The 23681-nt window shown below is 39.3% G+C and overlaps 2 protein-coding genes across 6 annotated transcripts in view; one reads left to right on the forward strand and one right to left on the reverse strand.

Annotated features, from left to right (window-relative positions):
- Window positions 1-23681, reverse strand: part of LOC309611018 (uncharacterized protein) — a 177161-nt gene that overhangs the window by 57320 nt on the left and 96160 nt on the right. For 2 of the 5 annotated variants that reach the window (XR_014234282.1, XR_014234285.1), the window contains exon 1: window positions 12513-22717. The exons of 1 other annotated variant lie outside the window; for it this stretch is intronic. The gene's annotated coding sequence lies outside the window, so the exon portion shown is untranslated. Of the gene's footprint in view, window positions 1-12512; window positions 22721-23681 lie in introns of those variants that run through there. 2 more of the 5 variants (XR_014234281.1, XR_014234284.1) reach the window with 2 other exon arrangements.
- The window catches only part of HORMAD2 (HORMA domain containing 2), a 92816-nt gene continuing 87703 nt past the window's right edge, over window positions 18569-23681 (forward strand). The window contains exons 1-2 of the mRNA XM_082354740.1: window positions 18569-18647; window positions 22658-22799. Of these exons, the coding sequence (XP_082210866.1) occupies window positions 18597-18647; window positions 22658-22799 (193 nt within the window). The 5' untranslated portion in view covers window positions 18569-18596. The remainder of the gene's footprint in view (window positions 18648-22657; window positions 22800-23681) is intronic.

Consider the following 23681-nt stretch of genomic DNA (forward strand, 5'->3'; position numbering starts at 1 on the left):
CCCACCCACCAGTGGGCCAATACAAGGCTTGGGACACCCCAGATCCTGAAGCCAGCTGTGTCAGGAAATGGCCCATGTCTACCAGCAGACCAACACCAGCTCCAGGATCCCCAGAGCCCTGCATCCAGAGATCCTGGGAACTGGCTCTGCCTACCAGTGAGCCAGCACTAGCCCCAGTAACTGCTGGGCCTTGGCCACACCCACCAGTTCAACACCAGCTCTGGGACCCCTGGGCTCTGCAGCCAGAGACCACAGGACCTGGCTCTGCCTGCCAGTGGGCAGGCACTAGGCCCAGGACCCAGCTTCACACACTGATGGGCAGGCACCAGCACTTGGATACCCTGGGCCCTGACCTCGCCCACCAGCAGGTAGACACCAGCCCCAGGACCACCATACCTCCACAGCCTGCCTTGTCAGGACCCAGCCAACACACCAGCAGGCCAGCACCAGCCCCAGGACACCCCATGCTCTGGGACCGCCTGCACGCTGCCCTGCCCACTGGCAGGTCAACCCCAGCTCTGGGACACCTAGGGTCCCTCAGCCATCAGCCCTGGAATCCATCCCCACCCACCAGCAGGCCAACACCAACTCCAAGATAGCTTGGTCTCATCAGCTAGCTACCCCAGGATCCAGCCCCACTCACCACTGCACCAGAACCAGCTTTGGGACACCTCAAACCCACAGCCAGCCATGCAGGAACTGACTCCACCTACCAGTAGGCCAACACTAGATCCAGGAACCCTGGCCCCACAACTAACCATCCCAGAACATGGCTCTGTCCACCAGTGGGCCAGCACTAGCCCCAGGACACCCCAGGGCTCTGCAGCCAGCTGCCTCATGACCCAGTCCTGCCAACCAGTGACCAGCAGCCTCCTCACTGGGCAGGGCCTAGCAACCCAGCTGGACCAGGGACAAGCCACACCTACCAGACTGCCCACAGCAGTCAGCCCACCATAACAGAAGGACCTATGCAGCCCCCATGGGGGCACCCCTAGAGCACATAGGTCTGGTGGCCAGAGGGGAGTGCACTGCTGGGACATATAGGACGTCTCCTACAAAAGGCCACTTTTCCAAACTTGGGAAACATAACCAACTTACCATAGAAATAAAAACAGCAAATTAGGAAAAATGAGGCAACAGAGGAACATGTTCCAAACAAAGGAACATGATAAAACCCAGAAGAACTAAGTGAAATGGAGATAGGCAATCTACCTCATAAAGAGTTCAAGGTAATGATCATAAAGAATTCAGAAGAAGAATGGATGAACACAGTAAGAAGATGAACAAAGAGTTAGAAGATACAAAGAAGAACAAAATAGAGCTGAAGAATACAATAATTGAAATTAAAAATACACTAAAAGGAATCAACAGTAGATTAGAAGATACAGAAGAATGGATCAGTGGAAATCACTGAAGCTGAACAGAGAAAAGAACAAAAAGAAATGAGGACAGTTTAAGAGACCTCTGGGACAACATCAAGCATACTAACATTTGCATTATAGGGATCCCAGAAGGAGAAGAAAGACAGAAAGGGGCAGAGAACATATTTGAAGACATAAGAGCTGAAAACTTCCATAACCTGGGAAAGGAAAGACATCCAGGTCCAGGAAGTACAGAGAGTCCCAAACAGGATCAACCCAAAGAGGACCACAACAAGACACACTGTAATCAAAATGGCGAAAATGAAAGATAAAGAGACTATCAAAAGCAGCAAGGGAAAAACAACAAGTTATGTACAAGGGATAAGTCTATCAGCTGAATTTTCAGCAGAAATTTCAGCGTGGCATGATATATTTAAAGTGATGAAAGAGAAAAACCTACAACCAAGAATACTCTATTCAGCAAGGTTTTCATTCAGATTTGATAGAGAGGGCAAAAGTTTTACAGACAAGCAAAAGCTAAAAGAGTTCACCACCAAACCTGCTTTACAAGCAATGTTAAAGGGACTTATCTAAGCAAAAAAGAAAAGGCCATAACTAGAAACATGAAAATTACAGAAGGAAAAACCTCATTGGTAAAGGGAAATATACAGTAAAGGTAGTAAATCAACCATGTACAAAGCTAACAGGAAGGTTAAAAGACAAAAGTAGTAAAATCATCTATATCCACAATAAGTATTTAATGGATACACAAAACAAAAAGGTATAAAATATGATGTCAAAACCAGTAAATTGTAGGGGAGGGGAGTGTAAATTCAGGGTCATTGAAATGCATTTGAAATTAAGAGATCAGCAACTTAAAATGATCACATATACATATAAGTTGCTATATTTAAATCTCATGGTAGCCACAAACCAAAAATCTGTTAATAGATATATGCACAGAAAAAAAAAAGGAATCCCAACATCAAATATAAAAGATAGTCATCAAATCACAAGGGAAGAGAACAAAAGAAGAAAGGAAACAAAAAAAAGAACTACAAAAACAACTCCAAAACAATTAACAATGGCACTAAGTACATACCTATCAATAATTACTTTAAATGTAAATGGACTAAATGCTCCAATAAAAAGACATAGGGTAGCTGAATGGATACAAAAACAAGACCCATATATATATGCTGCCTACAAAAGACTCACTTCAGATCTAAAGACAGACATAGACTGAAAGTGAGGGGATGGAAAAAGGTACTCCAAGCAAATGGAAATCAAAAGAAAGCCAGGGTAGCAATACTTATAGCAGCCAAAATAGCCTTTCAAAGACTGTAATAAGAGACAAAGAAAGAATCAATCCAAGAAGAAAATATAACGATTGTAAATATATATGCACCCAACACAGGAGCACCTAAATACATAAAGCAAATTATTAACCAACATAAAGAGAGAGATTGACAGTAACACAATAATAGTAGGGGACTTTAACACCCCACTTACATCAATGGACAGATCATCCAGACAGAAAATCAATATGAAAACACTGCCTTAGAGATATAGACCAAATGGAATATATATGAAACATTCCATCCAAAAGCAGCAGAATACACATTCTTTTCAAGTGCACATGAAACATTCTCCAGGATAGATCACATGCTAGGCCACAAGTCTTAGTAAATTTAAGAAAACTTAAGTCATATCAAGCATCTTTTTCCAACCACAGTGCTTTTTCCAACCACAAATCAACTACAAGAAAAAACTGCAAAAAACACAAACATGTGGAGGCTAAACAATATGCTACTAAACAACCACTGAAGAAATCAAAGAAAAAATTAAAAAATACCTGGAGACAAATGAAAATGAAAATACAACAGTCCAAAATCTATGGGATGCAGCAAAAGTAGTTCTGAGAAGGAAGTTTATAGTTATACAAGCCTACTTCAGGAAACAAGAAAAAACTCAAATAAGCAACTGAACCTTACACATAATGGAACTAGAAAAAGAACAATAAACAAAACCCAACGTTAGTAGAAGGAAAGAAATCATAAAGATCAGAGCAGAAATAAATGAAATAGAGACTTAAAAAAACAATAGAAACGATCAATGAAACTAAGAACTGGTTCTTTGATAAGATAAATAAAATGGATAAACCTTTAGCTAGACTCAGGAAAAAAAGAAAGAGGGCTGAAATCAATAAACTCAGTAATGAAAAAGGAGAAGTTACAACCAACACCACAGAAATACAAAGGATAAGATTACTACAAACAACTATATGTCAATAAAATGGACAACCCAGAAGAAATGAACAAATTTCTAGAAATGTACAATCTCCCAAGACTCAACCAGGAAGAAATAGAAAACATGAACAGACCAATTACCAGTAATTAAATTGAATAGGTAATTTTAAAAAAATCCCAACAAACAAAAGTCCAGGACTAGATGGCTTCACAGGTGAATTCTACCAAATATTTAGAGAAGCATTAATACCAAGTCTTCTCAAACTATTCAAAAAAACTGCAGAGGAGGGAACGCTTCCAAACTCATTCTACAAGGCCAACATCCTTCTGATACCAAAACCAGACAAAGATATCACACAAAAAGAAAATTTCAGGCAATATCACTCATGAACATAAATGCAAAAAATCCTCAACAAAATATCAGTAAACTAAATTCAACAACACACTGATAGGATCATATCTCATGATCAAGTGGGATTTAGCCCAGGGATGCAAGGATGGTTCAATACCCACAAATCAATCAATGTGATACACCACATTAACAAGTTGAAGAATAAAAATCATATGATCATCCCAACAGATACAGAAAAAGCTTTGGACAAAATTCAACATCCATTTATGATAAACACTCTCCACAAAGTGGGTATAGAGGGAACATACCTCAACATGATAAAGGCCATATATAAGCCCACAGCTAACATCATACTCAATGGTGAAAAGCTGAAAGCATTTCCTCTAAGATCAGGAGCAAGACGAGAATGCCCACTCTTGCCACTTTTATTCAACATAGTATTGGAAGTCCTAGCCACATGATTAGACAAGAAAAAGAAATAAAATGAATCTAAATTGGTAAGTAAGAAGCACAACTGTCACTGTTTGCAGATGACATGATACTATACATAGAAAATCCTAAAGACACCAGCAAAAAACTACTAGAGCTCATCAATGAATTTGGTAAAGTTGCAGGACACAAAATTAATATACAGAAATATGTTGCACTGCTATACACTAACAATGAATGATCAGAAAAGGAAATTAAGAAAAGAATCCCAGGACTTCTCTGGTGGTACAGGGGTTAAGAATCTGCCTGCCAATGCAGGGGACACGGGTTCGATCCCTGGTCCGGGAAGATCCCGCATGCTGCAGGGCAACTAAGCCCATGCACCACAACTACTGAGCCTGCTCTCTAGAGCCCACGAGTCAAAACTACTGAGCCCGTGCACCACAACTACTGAAGCCCGTGCACCCTAGAGCCCACATGTTGCAACTACTGAGCCCACGTGCTGCAACTACTGAAGCCCATGCACCTAGAGCCCATGCTCCGCAATAAGAGAAGGCATAGCAGTGAGAAGCCTTTGCACAGCAACAAAGAGTAGCCCCTGCTCGCTGCAACTAGAGAAAGCCTGCGTGCAGCAACGAAGACCCAACACAGCGAAAAATAAATAAAATTTTTTTAAAAATTTAAAAAAAGAATCCCATTTGCCATTGCATTAAAAAGAATATCTAGGAATAAAATACCTAGGAATAAATCTAACTAAGGAAGTAAAACGCCTGTACTTGGAAAATTATAAGACTCTGATGAAAGAAACTGAAGATGACACAAACAGATGGAAAGATATAACATGTTCATGGACTGGAAGAATTAATATCATTAAAATGACCATAGTACCCAAGGCAATCTAAAGATTCAGTGCAATCCCTATCAAAATACCAATGGCATTTTTCACAGAACTAGAACAAATAATTCTAAAATTTGTATGGAAACACAAAGACCCTGAATAGCCAAAGCAATCTTGAGAAAGAACAGAGCTGGAGGTATCACAGTCCCGGACCTCAGTCTATACTACAAAGCTACAGTAATCAAAACAGTATGGTACTAGCACAAAAACAAACACATAGATCAATGGAACAGAACAGAGCCCAGAAATAAACTCACACACTTATGGTCAATTAATCTATGACAAAGGAGGCAAGAATATACAATGAGAAAAAAACAGTCTCTTCAATAAGTGGTGCTGGGAAAACTGTACAGCTACATGTAAAAGAATGAAATTAGAACATTTTCTCATACCATACAGAAAAATAAACTCAAAATGGATTAAAGACCTAAGGGTAAGACCTGAAACCATAAAACTCCTAAAAGCAAACATAGGCAGAACACTCTTTGACATAAATTGTAGCACCATTTTTTTGGATCTGTTTCCTAAGGCAAAGGAAACAAAAGCAAAAATAAGCAAATGGGACTTAATTAAACTTAAAAGCTTTTGCTCAGCAAAGGAAACCAAAGACAAAACAAAAAGACAACCTATTGAATAGGAGAAAATATTTGCACATGACATGACCAATAATAAGTTAATATCCAAAATATATAAACAGCTCATACAACTCAATTTAAAAAAAAACCTGATTAAAACATGGGCAAAAGACTTGAATAGACATTTTCCCAAAGAAGACATACAGGTGAACAACAGGCACATGAAAAGATGTTCAACATCACTAATCAGAGAAATGCAAATCAAAGTCACAATGAGATATTGCCTCACACCTATCAGAAAGGCTATGATCAAAAAGACCACAGGTAACAGATGTTGGCAAGGATATGGAGAAAAGAGAACCCTTGTACACTCCTGGTGGGAATGTAAATTGGTGCAGCCACTACAGAAAACGGTATAGAGGTCCCTTGAAAAACTAAAAATAGAACTATCATGTGATCTAGCAATTCCATTCCTGGGTATATATCTGAAGAAAACGAAAACACTAATTCAAAAAGATAAATGCACCCCAATGTTCATAGCAGAATTATTTACAATAGCCAAGACATGGAAGCAACCTAAGTGTCCATCAACAGAGGAATGGATAAAGAAGATGTGATACACACACATATACACATAATACTACTGGAATACTACTTAGCATAAAAAAGAATAAAATTTTGCCCTTTGTAACAACATGGATGGGCCTGAAGAGTATTATGCTTAGTGAAATAAGTCAGAGAAAGACAAATATATGTTAGCACTCATATATGGAATCTAAAAAATAAAACAAACAAATGAATATAACAAAATAGAAAAAGACTCACAGATATAGAGAACTAGTGGTTACCAGAGGGGAGAGAGAAGGAAGGAGGGGCAACATAGGGGTAGGAGATTAAGAGGTACAAACTACTATATACAAAATAAACTACAAGGACATGTTGTACAGCACTGGGAATACAGCCAATATTTTATAATAATTAAATTGAGTATAATCTAAAACTCTGAATCACCATGTTGTACACCTGAAACTAATATAGTACTGTAAATCAACTATACCTCAATAAAAAGAAAAAAGAGGATGGTTTTCTGTATGTACACTATACTTGAATAAAAAGTTAACACACAGGGACTTCCCGGTGGTCCACTGGGTAAGACTCTGCGCTCCCAATGCAGGGGGCCCAGGTTCGATCCCTGGTCGGGGAACTAGATCCCGCGGCATGCGTGCCACAACTAAGAGCCCGCATGCCACAACGAAGATCCATCCCATCCCACAAGCCGCAACTAAGACCTGGCGCAGCCAAAATAAATATAAATAAATAAAAATAAATATACAAAAAGTTAACACACAGATAATGGTTTCAAATTAGATAAATGGAAAAATAATATTATCAACAGAAATAGGAAGTTTTCAATGCATCTTTTCAAAGATCAATCCATTATGCATAATTTGAACATATTCCAGTTAATTGCTTGGGTATTTGGGATTCTTCCAGTAACATATGTGCATTCACTCAATGTATTTATTGAGTAAGTCTTATGCCTAGTCACTTTTCAACAAATAAAGGTTGGCGGGGGGTATATCCACAGGTTATTGATGAGGTCATACTTTAAATTCTCCCAATGCCTCTATCTACGGTAAATCTTATGTGCTATGCACTGACATGACTGAGGTTAACATAGCCCCTGGCACATTTGAGAATATGACCTTCAAAGAAATCTGGCTTTCTGGTATAGCTTTCCTAGGTGTAAGTTATAGCAAACCTCTAAATGATACCTTCTTGCAATTCTTTCTCCCTTTCATTTTTAAAGCTATGTTGGTAATTTCTGTGTAATGTCTCACTTTCCAGTTGTTTAACCTTTCTCTTGGTAGGAGGGAATTGGTTTTTGTTTGTTTAATGAAGAGAGTTGTTAGAAACGCCTGCCTCAGATGTCTTGTATCATTATATTCAGTTCATGCTAAGATCGTAAGTATTCTGAATCTTAAATTAGGCACCATCTCAGTCAGAGGTTGTTAGTACTTACACATTTATCATTAGGTCAGTATAAACTAAAGGAAGGGGAAAAAAAGCCCCTATGGGGCTGAGGTTGGACTGTGTTCTCATAGGAGTTCTAAACCATTTTTGGTAACTGTCATTTTCCAAGCATCAAAATGTGTAGAAAGTAAAGGGCCTCAAAATATGGGCTGTCAGTAGTGTGGCAAATTTTGAACATCACCTCATCTCAGATCTCTGTACAGAGGTAGCAAGTTGCAATCACAGAAAGGCAGTTTAAAAATCTACTTCATTTGAAACCTTTTCTATTAAATGATAAACATTAAGAGGAATAACATAATCTTACATGTCAACAAAACGTCATAGTCAGCAGAAAACAGAACTAAGTAGGCAAATAGAACATTTCTATAATGTTTGAGCATTCAATATCTTCCTTGACATTATTTTTCAGTCGGGGCACTCAAGCAGGCAGCAGCCTGTCACTTACAGCCTCTGTCATTTCCTGTTCCAATTCGTTAAACCCTAGGCTTTCCCCAGAAACACACAATCCACATGGAGATTCTTCTGCCAGTCAGAAAAGATCAATTCAAAGGATGCAGAAATTGATATGCAACTCTTGAGTGGGCATGAATGCCATAATAAACTGCTACCTACACATGGAATTATATTTTCTAGCTTGACAGTGTATGGGCAGAAGCAGCAGGAGCATATGTTTAGACTTTATAGTCGGGGCTTATTTCCTATTGACTGGCTTCTCTTTGGCTGCCAAAGAATAGATCAAGTTCAGAAGCTAAAGCCAAGTTGGCAATTCTTTATCTTTGCCTTTCTCTCTAAAAAATACCTAAATTAGTAAGGCAGCATAGCCAATTTACACACAGAGACTTGATTAAAAACTTTCAATCATTTAATACTTAAAATTCTAGGATTTCAGAGTCACATTCACAAACGCCTATAAACACCACTGATCAAAAAAAAAAAAAAAAAATCACATGGCTACTGTATACTGTATGCCCCAATGAAAATAACACCCTAACGCAGAAATGAGAGGGCTCAAAATAATGCATCTGGAGCTCTCCTCTTAACCATGAGTGAGGCACCTGGGATTGCAAAGGCAACATTTAGCTTTCAGAAGCTTGTTGCTGACAAGAGTGGAAAGAAAGGATCTTACATCTTCTTTTCTTTCCTAGTTCTAAAGCGGTGAGCAAAATGTCGGCTTTTATTGGTTTGAAGTGGCCTAAATCACTGCCAAAAAATGTGCAAAGGAAATTATATATACACATTCTCCTCCTAAAATGCCACCTCCTTTGTGAAGCTGTCTTGATTCCCCATTCACAATGCATACCTTCCTTCTCTACACTCTATCATATAATTTATACCTCCATTAATATTTGCAAATTATTTTCTATGTGAGTAATGTGTTTACAGGTCTCCCTCTCTTACTAAACTGTAAACTTCCACAGCTCAGGGACCAAGTCATTATCTCTCTGGTCCCCACAAGGCCAAGCAGAGTGCTTTATAAATGGTAGGTGCAAAACAAATGTTTGATGAATGAATAAATACGGTGGTGTCAGCTTTATGATGACTAGAAGTTTTGATGATGTTAAGAGTAGTTGCTCCCCAAACCTCAATCTCTTTTCTCTGTATTTGGTATCATGACTATGTGCACTGAAGAGGGAGAAAGATTTAGAGATGTCTTCCTGAGAATACATTTTATATTCGATATGTCTATTTTGATAACCCTCAAGTAACCCATCTTTTGGAAAAGATTTCTAGGGTTAAACTGAATTCGATGGGGGAAAGTTTCAATGAGTCAGACAAAAGCTATTTCTACTTCCTGTGATGCAGTGTGCTGTCACACACCTCAGAAAAAAACTGCAAAATTCTAAAAGCTGAGAGCATGACTCCACAAGACTCTATTAACCAGGTGCTACCTATATAAAATGATCAAGAAGAGGAAAGAAGGAACCCTGAATGGTCTTTAGTTCTCAAAAAGCAAGGGTCTAACTAGAAACTAATGAATGACAACTGTTTCAGGTACACAGAGTAAAAAGGAAACACGTGTCTAAAGAGAGAAAGGTCAACTTTAGGCAATGAAAAGTCTTCTCAAAAAAGATCCTCCCCCCCCCCCATTTTCATCTGTTTCACATGTTATTTTACTACTGGATACAGGATTTGGCAAAACTTTAACAACTGGTTATTTGGAAATTTCTAAACAATGATCACTTTCTCCTACAATGTACATTTTCCCATTCCAAAACAAACAAGATACTTTGTTTTGACAGGGACAATTTCCAATCTCTTAGCACTGAAACGCATAAAAGAAAATGGAAAATTGTTTGAATACCATATAGCACTTTTGAGTTTATTAGGCCATTATCCCCAGGGCTGGATTTAATCAAAAGATGAAGAACACAAGCGCAAGAGATTTTAGTTGACAAGAAGTAAAGTCTTGGAACTTCCCTGGTGGCGCAGTGGTTAAGAATCAGCCTGCCAAAGCAGGGGACATGGGTTCGAGCCCTGGTCCAGGAAGATCCCACATGCCGCGGAGCAACTAAGCCCGCACGCCTAGAGCCCATGCTCCGCAAATGAAGCCACCTCTTCGTTACGGTGTGCAGGCTTTTCTGTAAGAGAAGCCTGCTCACTGCAACGAAGAGTAGCCCCCGCTCACCACAACTAGAGAAAGCCCATGCTCAACAACGAAGACCCAAAGCAGCCAAAAAAAAAAAGTCTTGGGCTTGGGATTTTTGTGTTTGAGCTGTAAGTCAGGTTCACAGAAAAGTAATCAGAAACTAGACTGGCTGGAGATAAGAAAAAGCCTTGAAATGAGAGGTGTGATACCATGGGTTGTACCTGTGACTTGGCCTCTCAACAAGCCTGGGGACCTTGAGCAAATTACCTAAACTCTTATCTGTAAAGTTCTTTGATAATTTCTAAAGCCCCTTTTAGCATGATCAATTTTTAATTGTCTAATATTTTTCCTTAAGTCATCAAATAGTTCATTCAACAATATGAATACCTTCAATGAATATAGTAAAGGACAGTTTCTGCCCTCAAAGAGTGGGTAAGTCAGTGGGAAAAGTGAAGGCTTCACCCGCAGTTCCTAGGTGCTCATTCATCCATTTAAGTTCTAAACAAAGGTCACAGAGGAGCCCAGAAGGGAATGTGGATGGAAAGGAGTAGGAGAAACCCCACAGAAACTCTTGGGAGGAAGAGAGGGTAATTTACTGTCTCAGTCCACCAAGTTTATTAAGTGATTACTGTGCTGGGCACTGGGGATCCTGGGGTGACCTGAAGAGATCAGGCCTCTAATGAAGCCTACTTGCATTCTAGGTGGTGAAGAAAGAAAAACAGGTTAACAAATAAATGAACTCCAGATTGTGATTAGTTCTAGGAAGAAAACAGAGTGATAATGAGAGAGAATAACTGTGTGTGTGTGTGTGTGTGTGTGTGTGTGTGTGTGTGTGTGTGTGTGTGTGTGTGTGTGTGTGTGTGTGTGTGGTGTGGTAGGGGGGTGGACTTCAGCATAGGGAAGGCTCTTTGGAGATGGTAGTGGTTAGCTGACTGGGACCTCAAGTGAGCACAGCCAGCACACAGGGGCTAGTGGTTCAGCTAGAGGGAAGCAGGAAAATGCCAAGGCTGGAAAGGGCTGGAGCAGACAGATCATCTGCATGGTTGGTTTAAAGAGCAGTTACTTCTGGAAAGTACAGAATTAAAGCAGTACAGATGACCCTTGAACAACACGGGTTTGAACTGCGCCGGTCCACCTACACGTGGATTGTTTTCAATAAATACTACACAATCCACAGCTGGTTTAAATCTTGGATGCCGAACCTCAGATAATGAGGGCTGACTACAAATTTACAGGCGGATTTTTGACTGTGTGGGCTGCCAGCACCCCCGACCCCCCAGTTGTTCAAGGGTCAGCTGTAGTTCTTGACTAAGGGCCATCTTGTCCCCCAGGGGGCATCTGACAACGTCTGGAGACATTTTGGGTTGTCAAACGATTTGAGGTGGGGAGGGTACTACTACTGAGATTGAGAAAGCCTGCACTAAAAGGAATTTACTGCCCAAAGTTTGGTTTTAGTCGTTAGGTTATAAACTCATGTTTTTTACAAACTTGAATCTTTTTTTTTGTTTTCCTTTACTGTGGAAACAAAGTAAAACCAGGTTTCAAGTGACCCACTGCTTCATCCACTCTCTCAGGAAACCCCACTGCAGAGGATCCAGGGGCTCCACGAACCACTAAGAAGCCCCACAAGATACTAGATGTGTAGCTGAACCCGCTGGAAAGGGACCTGCGGAGACCCACACCCAGCTGCTCACTGGGGTTACCTCTGCGCAGGGGACCAGGTTAGGAGGCAGTGTAAGAGAAGCACATATTCGTATTTTATTTCCATAATTACCAATGCATATTAAAAATAATGCAAAGTGGGGGTCCATACAGGGAAGAAGTGGAGATGCCCTCCCGCGCGAAACCTCTGTCCTCTGGGCCTCTACCGCCCTTCTGCGTTGACCCGCTCCCTCCAGGCTCTAGCTTCCCCTCCCCCACCCCAACCCCACCACCGGCCGGGCCCTTGGCCCGCATTAACCCCACGGCCCCGCAGGCTCTAACCCAGGCCCCTCCGGGCCCGCGAAGTCCTCCCCGCCCCCCCTCACCTCGGCGGGCAGGTGTCTCCTCAGGAAGACCGGCAGCAGGCTGTCCTCGACGTAAGGGTTGCCCAGGCGGAGGAGCCCCGAGCCGAAGGCCCCGTCGGGGTCCGTGTGCGGCGCCTCGAGCTCGGCGCGGCTTCCTCAGGTCCGGGAGCGCCCGGCGAGCCCTTGGAAGGGCGGTAAACGCCGGAGGAGAGACTTGGGGCCGGCGGCCTGAGGGCAGGTGGGCTGGGAACCACCTCCCCGCGGGCGCCAGGAGGCCAGGCGTGGAGGGCGGGGCTTGCTGGGGGCGCGTTAACCGTCGCTCGCCTCTTTTTGCATATTCATGAGACCGAGCGAGGCGGGCCGCTCAGGCGAGCAGAAGTAATGAATTATTCATGAAGCGTCTCGCCCCGCCCAGGAAGGCCTCGTTGATTATTCATAAGCCCGAGGGAGAGTTTGAGCCGGAAAAGGCCGTTAAGTCCCCCTCACTGGGAGGCGTCGACCCGCTGAGGTGAGGGCTGTCCAGATGCGAGGCATACGGAGAAAAAGGGCGCTTGAGCGTCGTTAGTTCTCTTAGGTTATTTTTTTCCCCTTTTCGTTTCTTTTTCCTCGAGGCTTTAAGTGTGATTTGAAAGTATTTCTGTGAGGCCCGAAGTATTCTGAGGAGTAGCGGGAAGGCCGGGGCTGAGGGGAAGGACAAAGGGGAACCCCTAGGTAGCATTCCCCACCCCCCTCACCAACGCTTGATGATGAAAAATTTCACATTTACTGGGGGTGGGGGAAGTGGGGTGGGGGGGTGGAGAGAATTGTACTGGGAACACTCACATTCCCACTATCAAGGTAGCTTTTAAATTGAGATGGTGGTGGAAAAGAAGGAATCAGTCCTGGTGAGGACGCAGCAGCGGGCAATCGGCAGCCAAGCTCTTATTCCGGCCGACACCTGCGTGTTGCAACCAGTCGGATCGGGAGCTTTGTGGGGAGGGCTGTCTATCTTCCAGGTCAGGTTTTCTCCAGCCATTGAGGTGTTCTGTGAGAATCAATGGCTGGCGCAGACCAAGAGGTGTGAGTCCCCACGGAATGACCTCAGCTCCTCTTTCGCCTTATCCAGGATTTGCTGTTTAATCTCATGGATTTTAGTTCCCCAAACAGTACAGGGGAGAGAGTGTCTTGAAACTCAAGATTAACCAATCACCAAAATATGTTCAATTGTGCAGAGCACTGGACTCGGTGTGCAGTACATCATGTTACTTGGCTGGTGAAAATGAAGAAAAAGTACGGTTCTTGCCCGTAAAGGAGTTTTAATCTGACTAGGATAATAATCTAATTTCTCCCCCATTGGGCCATAAATCTCTTGACATAGTAACAGTATTTTACATCTTTGTAAGCCTACACGAAGACTAGCACGTGGTGGTCGCCCAGTAAATGTTGAATAGAATGAATAATTGAAGTAGCCTGAAGAAGATATTAAAAAACCAAAAGAGCACGAATAAATACCCAGTTAATATAGTGGAAACCATTTACTCTGAGTGAGCACAGAGTAGGGGAATTAACAGGACCAAATGGGATTTGTTAAAATGGAGAATAATAATTTATGGGAGCAAACTCTATGAAACCTCTGAGTCACAGGGTGACCATTGGCAAACCATGTTCCCTTGCTGGACTTCACTTTCCTCTTCTTTGTACTGATAGTTTTATATTTTACATTTAAATCTATGATCCATTTTGAATTAATATTTGTATATGGTGTCAGATTTAGGTTGAAGGTTTTCGGGGTTTTTTGGTCTATGGATGTCCTGTTGTTCCAGCACTGTTTGTTAAAAAGACTATCCTTCCTCCACTGAATTGACTTTCCTTTTCTTTAAAATGAAAGGATTGGATTAGTTTTAGAGGATGTCTCCTCCCCCTTCCAACTCTGATTTGAGCCCATTTATGTTGGCATGTACTTCCTTTGAGTAAAGCCATCCTTCATACCATACACATGTATGGAAGGTCATCTAGCTGCATTTTAGAATCTAGCTGTTGGATATTATACATTTGATAGAAAAGGGATTTTCTTGTTTAAAAAAAATGGTTTTGGAAGATTGGGAAAGATGGGTGAAGAGCATTAGGAAATCAACTATTATTGTCTTTGGGCAAATGTAATGAAACTTTTTTTTGTGTGTCACTCAGAATGCCACCTACCCCCAGCCCCCCCCCAAAAAAAGGTGGCTTAGGCCTTCAGAAACTAAACAACAGCTGGTTAATTTTTATCTGAATCTTGGATTCACGCATAAAAGGGTAAAAGAGTAATTGTGCCACCATTTTAAATAGGGCAATTGTGATGTAGGTCAAGAAGTAAGCCCAGAGTGAGTCTTATCTGAGAAAACACAGAAATTTTGTTTTTCTCAAGAAGATCATAATCCTTGTCACAGAGTAGACATATCAAGCATAAGAGTGAATGTATTGATGCCCTGTGAAGTTTCAGATGTTTGTGGATCCAATATACAAGCAAATATATAAGTCAAAGACATTTGGAAGTTAAAGTTCTGTTCTTGAAACCCATAGTTATGAAATCTCTCTTAGGTTTTAGATAATGAGTCAGAACAAGGTGATAAAAAAAAATATCAGAGTAATTCGCTGAGAGTACATGATCTGTAGAGTCATACCTCCTGGGGCTGTCAGCTTGTGAGCTTTCAAAATTAAGCAGAGTTTGTACTTGAATAGGAGACCTCCACAAAACACCTGCTCAAAGGGATAAAAACAGTAGCAACAGAATAGTTAGAGGTTGAAAGGAGCCTGGCTACTTAAAATAATTATTTAGATCTTTTTTGCCTTCCTGAAGCCAGTTTATTTCAGGACACCAAAAAGAGACCCTACCATGTTTAGAAATAAGCAAGCAAGCCCAGCAACTAAGAAGGTGTTGGTAATGCAGTATTTTAGATGGAATGAAAGCAAGGGGAATTTCATTACGAAGAGTCATTGTAGAAAAACCCCTAAATTGTTAGTCAAATTTTCTTGATTTTTATTCTTAGTTCTGATTGACCTTGAGTAAGTCAGTTGACTTCTCTGGACCTTGATTTTCTCATCTAGAAAATTAGATGTTTGGACTAGATGACATTTAAAGTTCCTTCTACTTCTAAAATTCTGTAATTCTATTCTAGACCCTTACTTTTTCCTTGTTCATGTAGTACTTCTCTATTGATTCAGCAGATATTTTTTGAGCACCTACCTACTTTATTCCAGTACTGTCATGGTGCTAAGGATTCAAGAATGAGCTAAACTAGACACAAAAGTTTATATATGATTCCATTTATATGAAATGTCTGGAATAAGCAAATCCATAGAGATGAAAAGTAGATGAATGGTTGCAAGGAGTCAGGCGAGGGGAAAATGAGGTGTGATTGCTAGTGGGTATGGGGTTTCTTTTAGGGTAATGAAAATCTTCTGAAATTAGATGGTAGTGATGGTTGCAAAACTTCGTGAATATACTAAAACCTACTGAATTGTACCTTAAAAAAAACCTTAAAAAATATAGAATGAACTAGGCAGATACAACTTTGCCCTCACATTATCTCACAGCAGGGTGGGGTGGATACATAAATGCAAAATGGTATGGAATATATTACAATGGGCACATAACCCAGACTTGGTGGTGAACCAGGGAATAATTCCTTGAGAAACTTATACTAAGCCATGTCTAGAAGACGAGTAGGAATTGGAAAGGGAGGAGGATGTTTCAGGCAGAAGGAACATTACCAAAGCCTGAAAGCTAGAGAGAATATAGGTTAATTAAAGTAGATAAGAATAGCTGATGCATAAAAGTGTAAGGGAAAATGGTTAGAGATGTGGCTAAAGAGGCATGAGCCAGATCTTGAGGCTATGGTAAGGAGTTTGGATTTCATCCTGAGGACAGTGGGGAGCCACTGAAGTATTTCAGTCGAGGAAGTTACACAGTCAAGTTTGTGCTCTAAAAAGAATACTCTGGCTGCAATACAAAGAGCAGACTGGAGAAGGGTAAGACCAGTGACAGGCAGACTGGTGGTTGAAGAAATCCAGGCAAAAGATGAGGCTGATCTGATCTGAAGCATAGATGACAACAATGTGTATAAAGTGAGGAGTGGACACTTGAGAAATATTAGGAGACTGGATGTGGGAATGAGGGAGGGAACAGGGTTGAGTCATAGTTTTTAGGCTTGAGCATCTAGGTATTTGATGTTGTCATTCACTTAGCTAAGGTACAGAAATAGGTTTCAGGCAAAAGAATTCACATTTGGATATGCTGGGAACATCAAATTGGAACTGGCTCATAGTCAGAGGTTTAGATCTGCAACTCCCCAGCGAAACCTAGGTTGGGGGTATACATCTAAGAGTCGTTAGAATAGAAATAGTAATTGAAACAATGGGAAAGTATTTGTTCATCCAGGGAGTGTGTTTAGAAGTTAAAAAAAGAAAAAAAACTCCTAGGACAGAACCCTTGAAGAGCACCAAAAGCTAAGAAATGGTCAGGTTACACTCAGAAATGAAGGTTATAATCTGAAGTCAACAAAAGATACCTTGGAATCATTAAGGACCAAAGGACTATTAGGTGGTTTCAGGCTCATATAAAATCTTGTAAAAGAGTGTCCCCTAGTGCTGCTCTGAAGAAGTAAATTGAGAGAAATTAAGTATTACCTGTTTATCATCTCTATCACCACCTTGTGGCAGTGTCCCTAAATAATTCTGCCCTCTTTTATTTGCAAAATCTTCCAGAATCTTGCATTAATTTGTACACAAAAACAAGTCACAGGCTATCCTGAGTGTTCCAGAATGGAATTTCTTTAAGTGGGTTATTTACAGATATTTTGGTCAGAACTCCATAAAACCTTGACAAGAACCTACAATATAAATTAAGTCCTTTGAAAAGAAAAAGGGAAATTTACTTCTTTTTTATGTTAGTGAAGCAACAGAATTGAAAACTGTATGTATTTTAAACATTAATGCTTTTTATTGTGGCAAAATGTACATTACATAAAATTCATCATGTCAGCCATTCTTAAGTGTATAATTCAGTGGCACTAAGTGCATTCAGTGTTGTACAACCATCACCACTACCCATTTCTAAAAATTTTTCATCATCCTGAAGAGAAACTCTGTACCCATTGAACTCCCCATTCTTTCTACCCTCCAGCCCCTGGTGACCTCTATTCTATTCTCTGTTGCTATGAATTTGACTACTTTAGGTATCTCTACCTCATATAAGTGGAATCGTGCAATATGTGTCCTTTTGTGTCTGGTTTATTTCACTTAGCATAAGTTTTCAAGTTTATCCATGTTGCAACATGTATCAAAATTTCATTCCTTTCTAAGGCTGAATAATATTCCATCGTCTATACCACATTTTAAAAATCTATTCAACTGTTGTTGGACATTTGGGTTGTTTCCACCTTTTGGCTATTGTAAATAATATTGCTGTGAACATTGGTGTGTAATCTGTTTGAATCCCTCCTTTCAATTCTTTTGAGTTTAGACCTAGAAGTGGAATTGCTGGGTAATATGGTAAATCTATTGAACTTTTTGAAGAACTTCCATACTGTTTTCCACAGCAGCTGCACCATTTTACATTCCTACCAGCAGTGTACAAGGATTCCGATTTTTCACATCTTCACCTCCACTTGTTATTTTCCACTTTTTTGAATAGCCATCCTAATGAGTATGAAGTGTAAACTTTAACTTTTGAGTTTACTTTGAAAATCAGTTACACATGAAGTTAATTCAAGAAGTATTTTTGAGCCCCTGTTATATAGAGAGCACTCTACACTCTGAGGGAATAACAAGGATGAGTAAAATATACTATTGAATCTTTAGGGGATTTACAATTTATTTTTCCCCTCCAAATGTATTTGGGAACAAGTAAGTCAACTTAAATTTTTATCGGGTGGTTGGAAAAACTAATCCAGAGATCTTACTTTATAGAAAATTGGTAGTGGAGATAAAAATGTTTATTAAACTAATTTTCAAAAGAATACAATCAAATGCTAATTATATAGTTCTTTGGAAAATTCACAATAAGGATTACGTTAGACAAGGTCTCTAATTTTTTTTTTTTTTACAGGTTAGACTTGTTAAAAGAATCCTTGACAGATTGCTATAATGGCCACTGCTCAGCTCTCTCACTCTATCAGAATTCACAAGGCACCTAAGGTATTTATTAAGAATTAAAAGAAAATCAATGACTATTTAGTGAGTTAGTTCAGAATCATGACTTTAATCTTTGGTGTTTTTTTAAACAGCAGTTTTATCAGTTAATTGGCACATAATATTCTGGCAGAGTATGTCTACATTTTAACTGGCAAATGGACTGAGGATGTTCAGGAAATTAGAATAGATTTCTACAAAATAACTTACTGGGTGCTTGTTTCATGTTTATATATTTAGACTTTGTAGAGGAAAAGAAATCAGAAACAAAAAAAAGATGTTTAAAGAGAATGGTTCTTTGTTAGGCGTTCACTTCCTGACACAATTAGGATGCTTCTAATGCACACTGTGATGTAATTATAAGAACTGAAGGAGAGAGCACTTAGAGAAACTAGGATCCTGGGGCCCTGGGGAAGCATACCAGGGCCAGGCAACCTTGCTGGGTTCACCTGGGCAAGTTTATCTTGTCCCATGACATTCATTAATGAATCATTCATTGATTCATTGAGTGCTTAATATTATATAATATATATGTAATGCTGTGTTATTCTCTGAGAGAATAAAAAAAAAGAATCTTCACATTCTAGAAGTTTATAATCTGGTTAGGGAAATAAGATTTACAGGAGGTAAGTCAATATACAAAGCAGTATATGCATTAAATATATGTGAAAAGAGTAAAGCAATACCAATTATAGGAATTTAGAGATTTTATATAGACTGGAATGGTTTGTATATTCCTCACGAAGGAGATAGGACTTAAGGTGGACCTTAAATAATGAAAAGGATTAGGAGAGAGGAGAGAGAAGAGAATTCCATGAGGAAAAACTAGCATATGCCTTGGCTCAGAATAAGAAATGAGCATGGCATGTTTCAGAGAATAACAAAGAATCCATCCTTACTGGAGTGGAGTGTCATCATGTTGGACAGAACTAGGAAATAAAATTGAATAGGATCTTTGGGAACAAATTAATGTGGTTCTTAAAAGCCAGGCTAAGGAATTTATGCTTTATTCTGTAATCAATGGAAAGTCAGTGGTTTCACCAGGACAGTGAGTAAAATAATGTTTTAGGAACATTAAGCTGTAGCAGAGGCAGGGAAGATTGAAGTTGAAAGAGAATTAGGGCAGAGAGAAAGCAGTCATCTTTCTGGCTCAAATTCAATATACTCACCAAGCCAACTCCTGATCTCATTGCGTTTCCACTTAGGAAACCCTTCCTGGGGTGAAAATGCTGAGCTGGGTATATGAATTGCAATCAGCTTGGCAGTTATTTTTCTCACTGTAAATTAACAAATTGACCTTTTGATATAAACAGATCTTTGTAGTTTGGACTGCATGAGCTACTTCTTCCAGTAAATTTTAAGTGACTGTATGATTTTGCTATTTAATACTTAAAACAACAATAATAAAACTATAGAAGCTAACATTTATTCAGCACTTACCATGTGCTGGGCACTGTGCCAAGGGCTTTATATTATTATTTCACTTAAACCTTGAAATAAGGGGAAAACTGAAGCTCAGAGAAGTAAAGTAACTTGCCATAGGTCATGTAGCTTGACAGCTGAGCTGTCAAACATTACTTATATCATTAGCACAATTTCTTATTAAAATAATTTATAATAGTGTTTTCTATTATCAAGCCACAGTATTTTCATGTATTAGACATTTATAAAAACGTGAATGATAACCCTTAAAGTATTAGATCAACTGAGCTGAGAAAAAAATCCCTGGAGTATAGAAAAGTAACAGAATTCTAGAGGCCTTTTCCAATCATTGATCTTCATTATTACAAATGGCCTTTTAGATTCTATATTTAAAGTAAACATCTTTATATTTTTAGGTTATTTAATTTTACAAGTGGTTATTACTCAAGTATTGCCTCAAAATTTTGGCATGTTTTCAATAAGTTATTATACATGCATGCCATGCCAGCTATTACCCAATTACCCCCAAAGAACCTTAATTTCTCAGGATCTATGGGTACAAAAAGCAATTTTCTGTAAAATTTTACACACATACACATACACACACATGCACATTACATACCTAATTCTCCTTCAACGTTAATCTTTCCTACTTCTGCTATAGCTTAATATTCGTAAAACAATTATTCTACTCACTCTCCTAATCAAACCTGCTGCCTTTCCACTGGTTACAGAATAAAGCATAAATTCCTTAGCCTGACTTTTAAGATCCATATTAATTTGTCCCCAAAGTTCCTATCATACATGCAAGAATAATTTTATGTATCTTTTTAACAACTGAATATAATATGGTTTGACAAAATGATGAACTGATAATTCATTTTCGCTATGTAGTGTACCAAAGAGGAAGCAAGCTTACATTGCAAAATCATGTCTAGAATGTCCTGAAGATATTCTAGAACCAGATATAGATATAGAAAAGCTTTTGGGGCGTTCTCTTTCATCTAAATGCATATTTGTGGGCAGTACCTGCCTCTAACTAACAGAATTATTAAAACTTCAAGAGTTGAAACTGTGCAGTATAGTAAAAAAGACCTCTGAATTTGAATGAGGTAATCAGAGATTTACCATTCTGACTTCTAATAGCATAGATTAGTTTCACCTGCTTTTGTACTTTATATAAATGAAATCATACTTTAGTACTCAATTGTATCAGGTTTCTTGCACTCAGCTTTATCTGTGAGAGTCACTTATACTGCAGAACTTTTGCTTAAGCAAAGCACAAAGATGTGGAAATACATGGTAGTGGAATAGTAGATGAATAGTAGTTCCACATGGCTAGAGAGTAGGGTGCATAGGAGGGGATAAGGGATGAGGGGCAGAAGGGAGGGGTGGGAGATGAGAGAGAAGCTAGGCAAAGATAAGATTTTGACAGTTCTCAAACGCTACACTTGAACTCTATCCTGTATGAACACTGGGAGTGTCATGATAAGATTTGTATTCTTTAAAGTTAATAATGTTGGCAGTATGAAGGACAGATTGAATGAAAGGAACCGTTAGCAGGGAGGTCAGAGGCAACTACAGTAATAAAGGGGAGAAGTGACAATGTCCTGAGCCAAGGCAGTGGCAGTGAGAAGAGAAAGGAGAAAACAGATTTGAGAACTCTCCTAGAGAGGATTAATAGGACTTTGTGATTGGATATGGGGAATGGAGGAGAGAGAGAAGCCGAAGATGACTCTACTTCTAGCTTGGATGATTGGAGTGGATGCTGATCCAGTTGTCTGAGAATGAAACTTGGGATCAGGTTTCAGTCAGGGTGATAGAGATAAACTGAGTTTGAGGGGTCTACAAAGTGGTCTAGGTACAGATGTTTAGAAAATAGACAGATGGAAGTAGGACTCAGAACAGAAATAAGGACTTCAAATTTTCTCTGTATAGGCTGTAGCTGAAGCAGTGAGACTAGATGAAATTACCCAAGAAGAGACAGCTATGAAAAGAGAAAAGACTGAAGACAGAATTCTGGGGTGGGAGCAACATTTAAAGGGCAGAAAAACTGGAAAAAAATTAAAGAGATTGAGATAGATATGGAGGATAGGTGGGAAAAAAAAAAAGAAAATAGTGTTATGGCAGCTGAGAGAGAGGAGAGTGTGGGCAAAAGTGTTAAGCACTGCAGAGGAGTTTACACAGTACGAGGACCGAGATGAGGTCAACGATAGGATGTACTTGGTGACTTAGGAGAGAATAGGATAGAACAGAGGGGGTGGAAGACAGATTGCAGTGGGTTCTGAGGAGTGTATGAAAGGGAAGATTATATAATCATAGTAAAACTCCCCATTTTGCCTAAATCTATGGGTCATTGTAAAATAAATTATATCAATCTTGAATTACTTGGATAACCGTCTCTGCCTTTCTTCTTTGCCTTGCCAGTGAAGATCTAATCTGATGCAATATTCAAAGCCCAGTTTCCTTTTGATTATCTATAAAGGTATCAGATTTGAGGTCTTGAAAAATCTTTCCATTTTACTTGTGGTAATGGCATGATGGGCTGAATATATTAAAGAATACTAATCTTTTTCTTTTTCCCCCCCTCCCAGGAAACAGTTTTCCCATCTCAAATAACTAACGAGCATGAGTCATTGATAATGGTGAAGCAACTTTTTGCTACTTCTATCTCATGTATAACATATCTAAGGGGCCTGTTTCCAGAGAGCTCTTACGGAGAACGCCATTTGGATGGTAAAGTTTAACTAAATGGTTACTTTGGCTGGTGGAGCCCTTTTCCTCTATTTGGCAGGAGTAAAACTTTACTTTCTCACAGAGTGTGCTAATTCCAAGTCATGGGTTCTTTAAGATCAATTTGCTAATTCATTTTCCATTTTAATTTCACTATGTTTAGTGGTTTTACTTACAGGAACCATTAGTTCCTGGCTAGATACCAAATCACCGAATGAAGAGAAAAGAAATATGTATGGACAAGCCCAGTAATTCTAAACTGTACCTACAAAAGCAGCAGCCAGATCGAAATCTACTTGGGTGCTGTACATTTGCACTATTTTGTGTCTCAACTGAATTTTTTTCTTTGAGGTAGACTTTGGCCTTGAGGAATTTTAATTGAGAAGTTTAATTCTTTCTGTTAACATATACAAATATGTAGAAAATATGCATACCCATGCCAAACCCATTTGTTGATTAACATGGATATGTAGACAATTATTATTCTAATCAGCTCTGTTCTTTTCTTAATTTTCTGTCTTTTCTACTTTTCTTCCTTTTATTTCTTATGTCCTTAAACTCATGATCTCATTTCCTTGTATTACAAGCTGTTTCTGTCTCCTTTCCTTCTCTTGTATTAGAAAGAATATACCTAGGACTCTTCAATTTTTCAAAAATCTTTTTATTTGTTTAAAAAGATGGATTGTGATAACAATTCAGAAAATTTTGCTGATTTGTCATGAAAGTGGGAAAGTATCATTTGGAAAATAAATATAGAGGGCTACAAGTTTCCTTCTAAGATGTTATTTTTCAAAATCTAACTTTACTTTAAATTTCTCACATTTGTATTTAATGATATACTTAGGCCTCATTCCAATTTAATTTTCTTAAACATTTTGATTCTCT

This window comes from Balaenoptera borealis, assembly GCF_965194805.1.
Source record: "Balaenoptera borealis genome assembly, chromosome: 14".
NCBI lineage: Eukaryota > Metazoa > Chordata > Mammalia > Artiodactyla > Balaenopteridae > Balaenoptera > Balaenoptera borealis.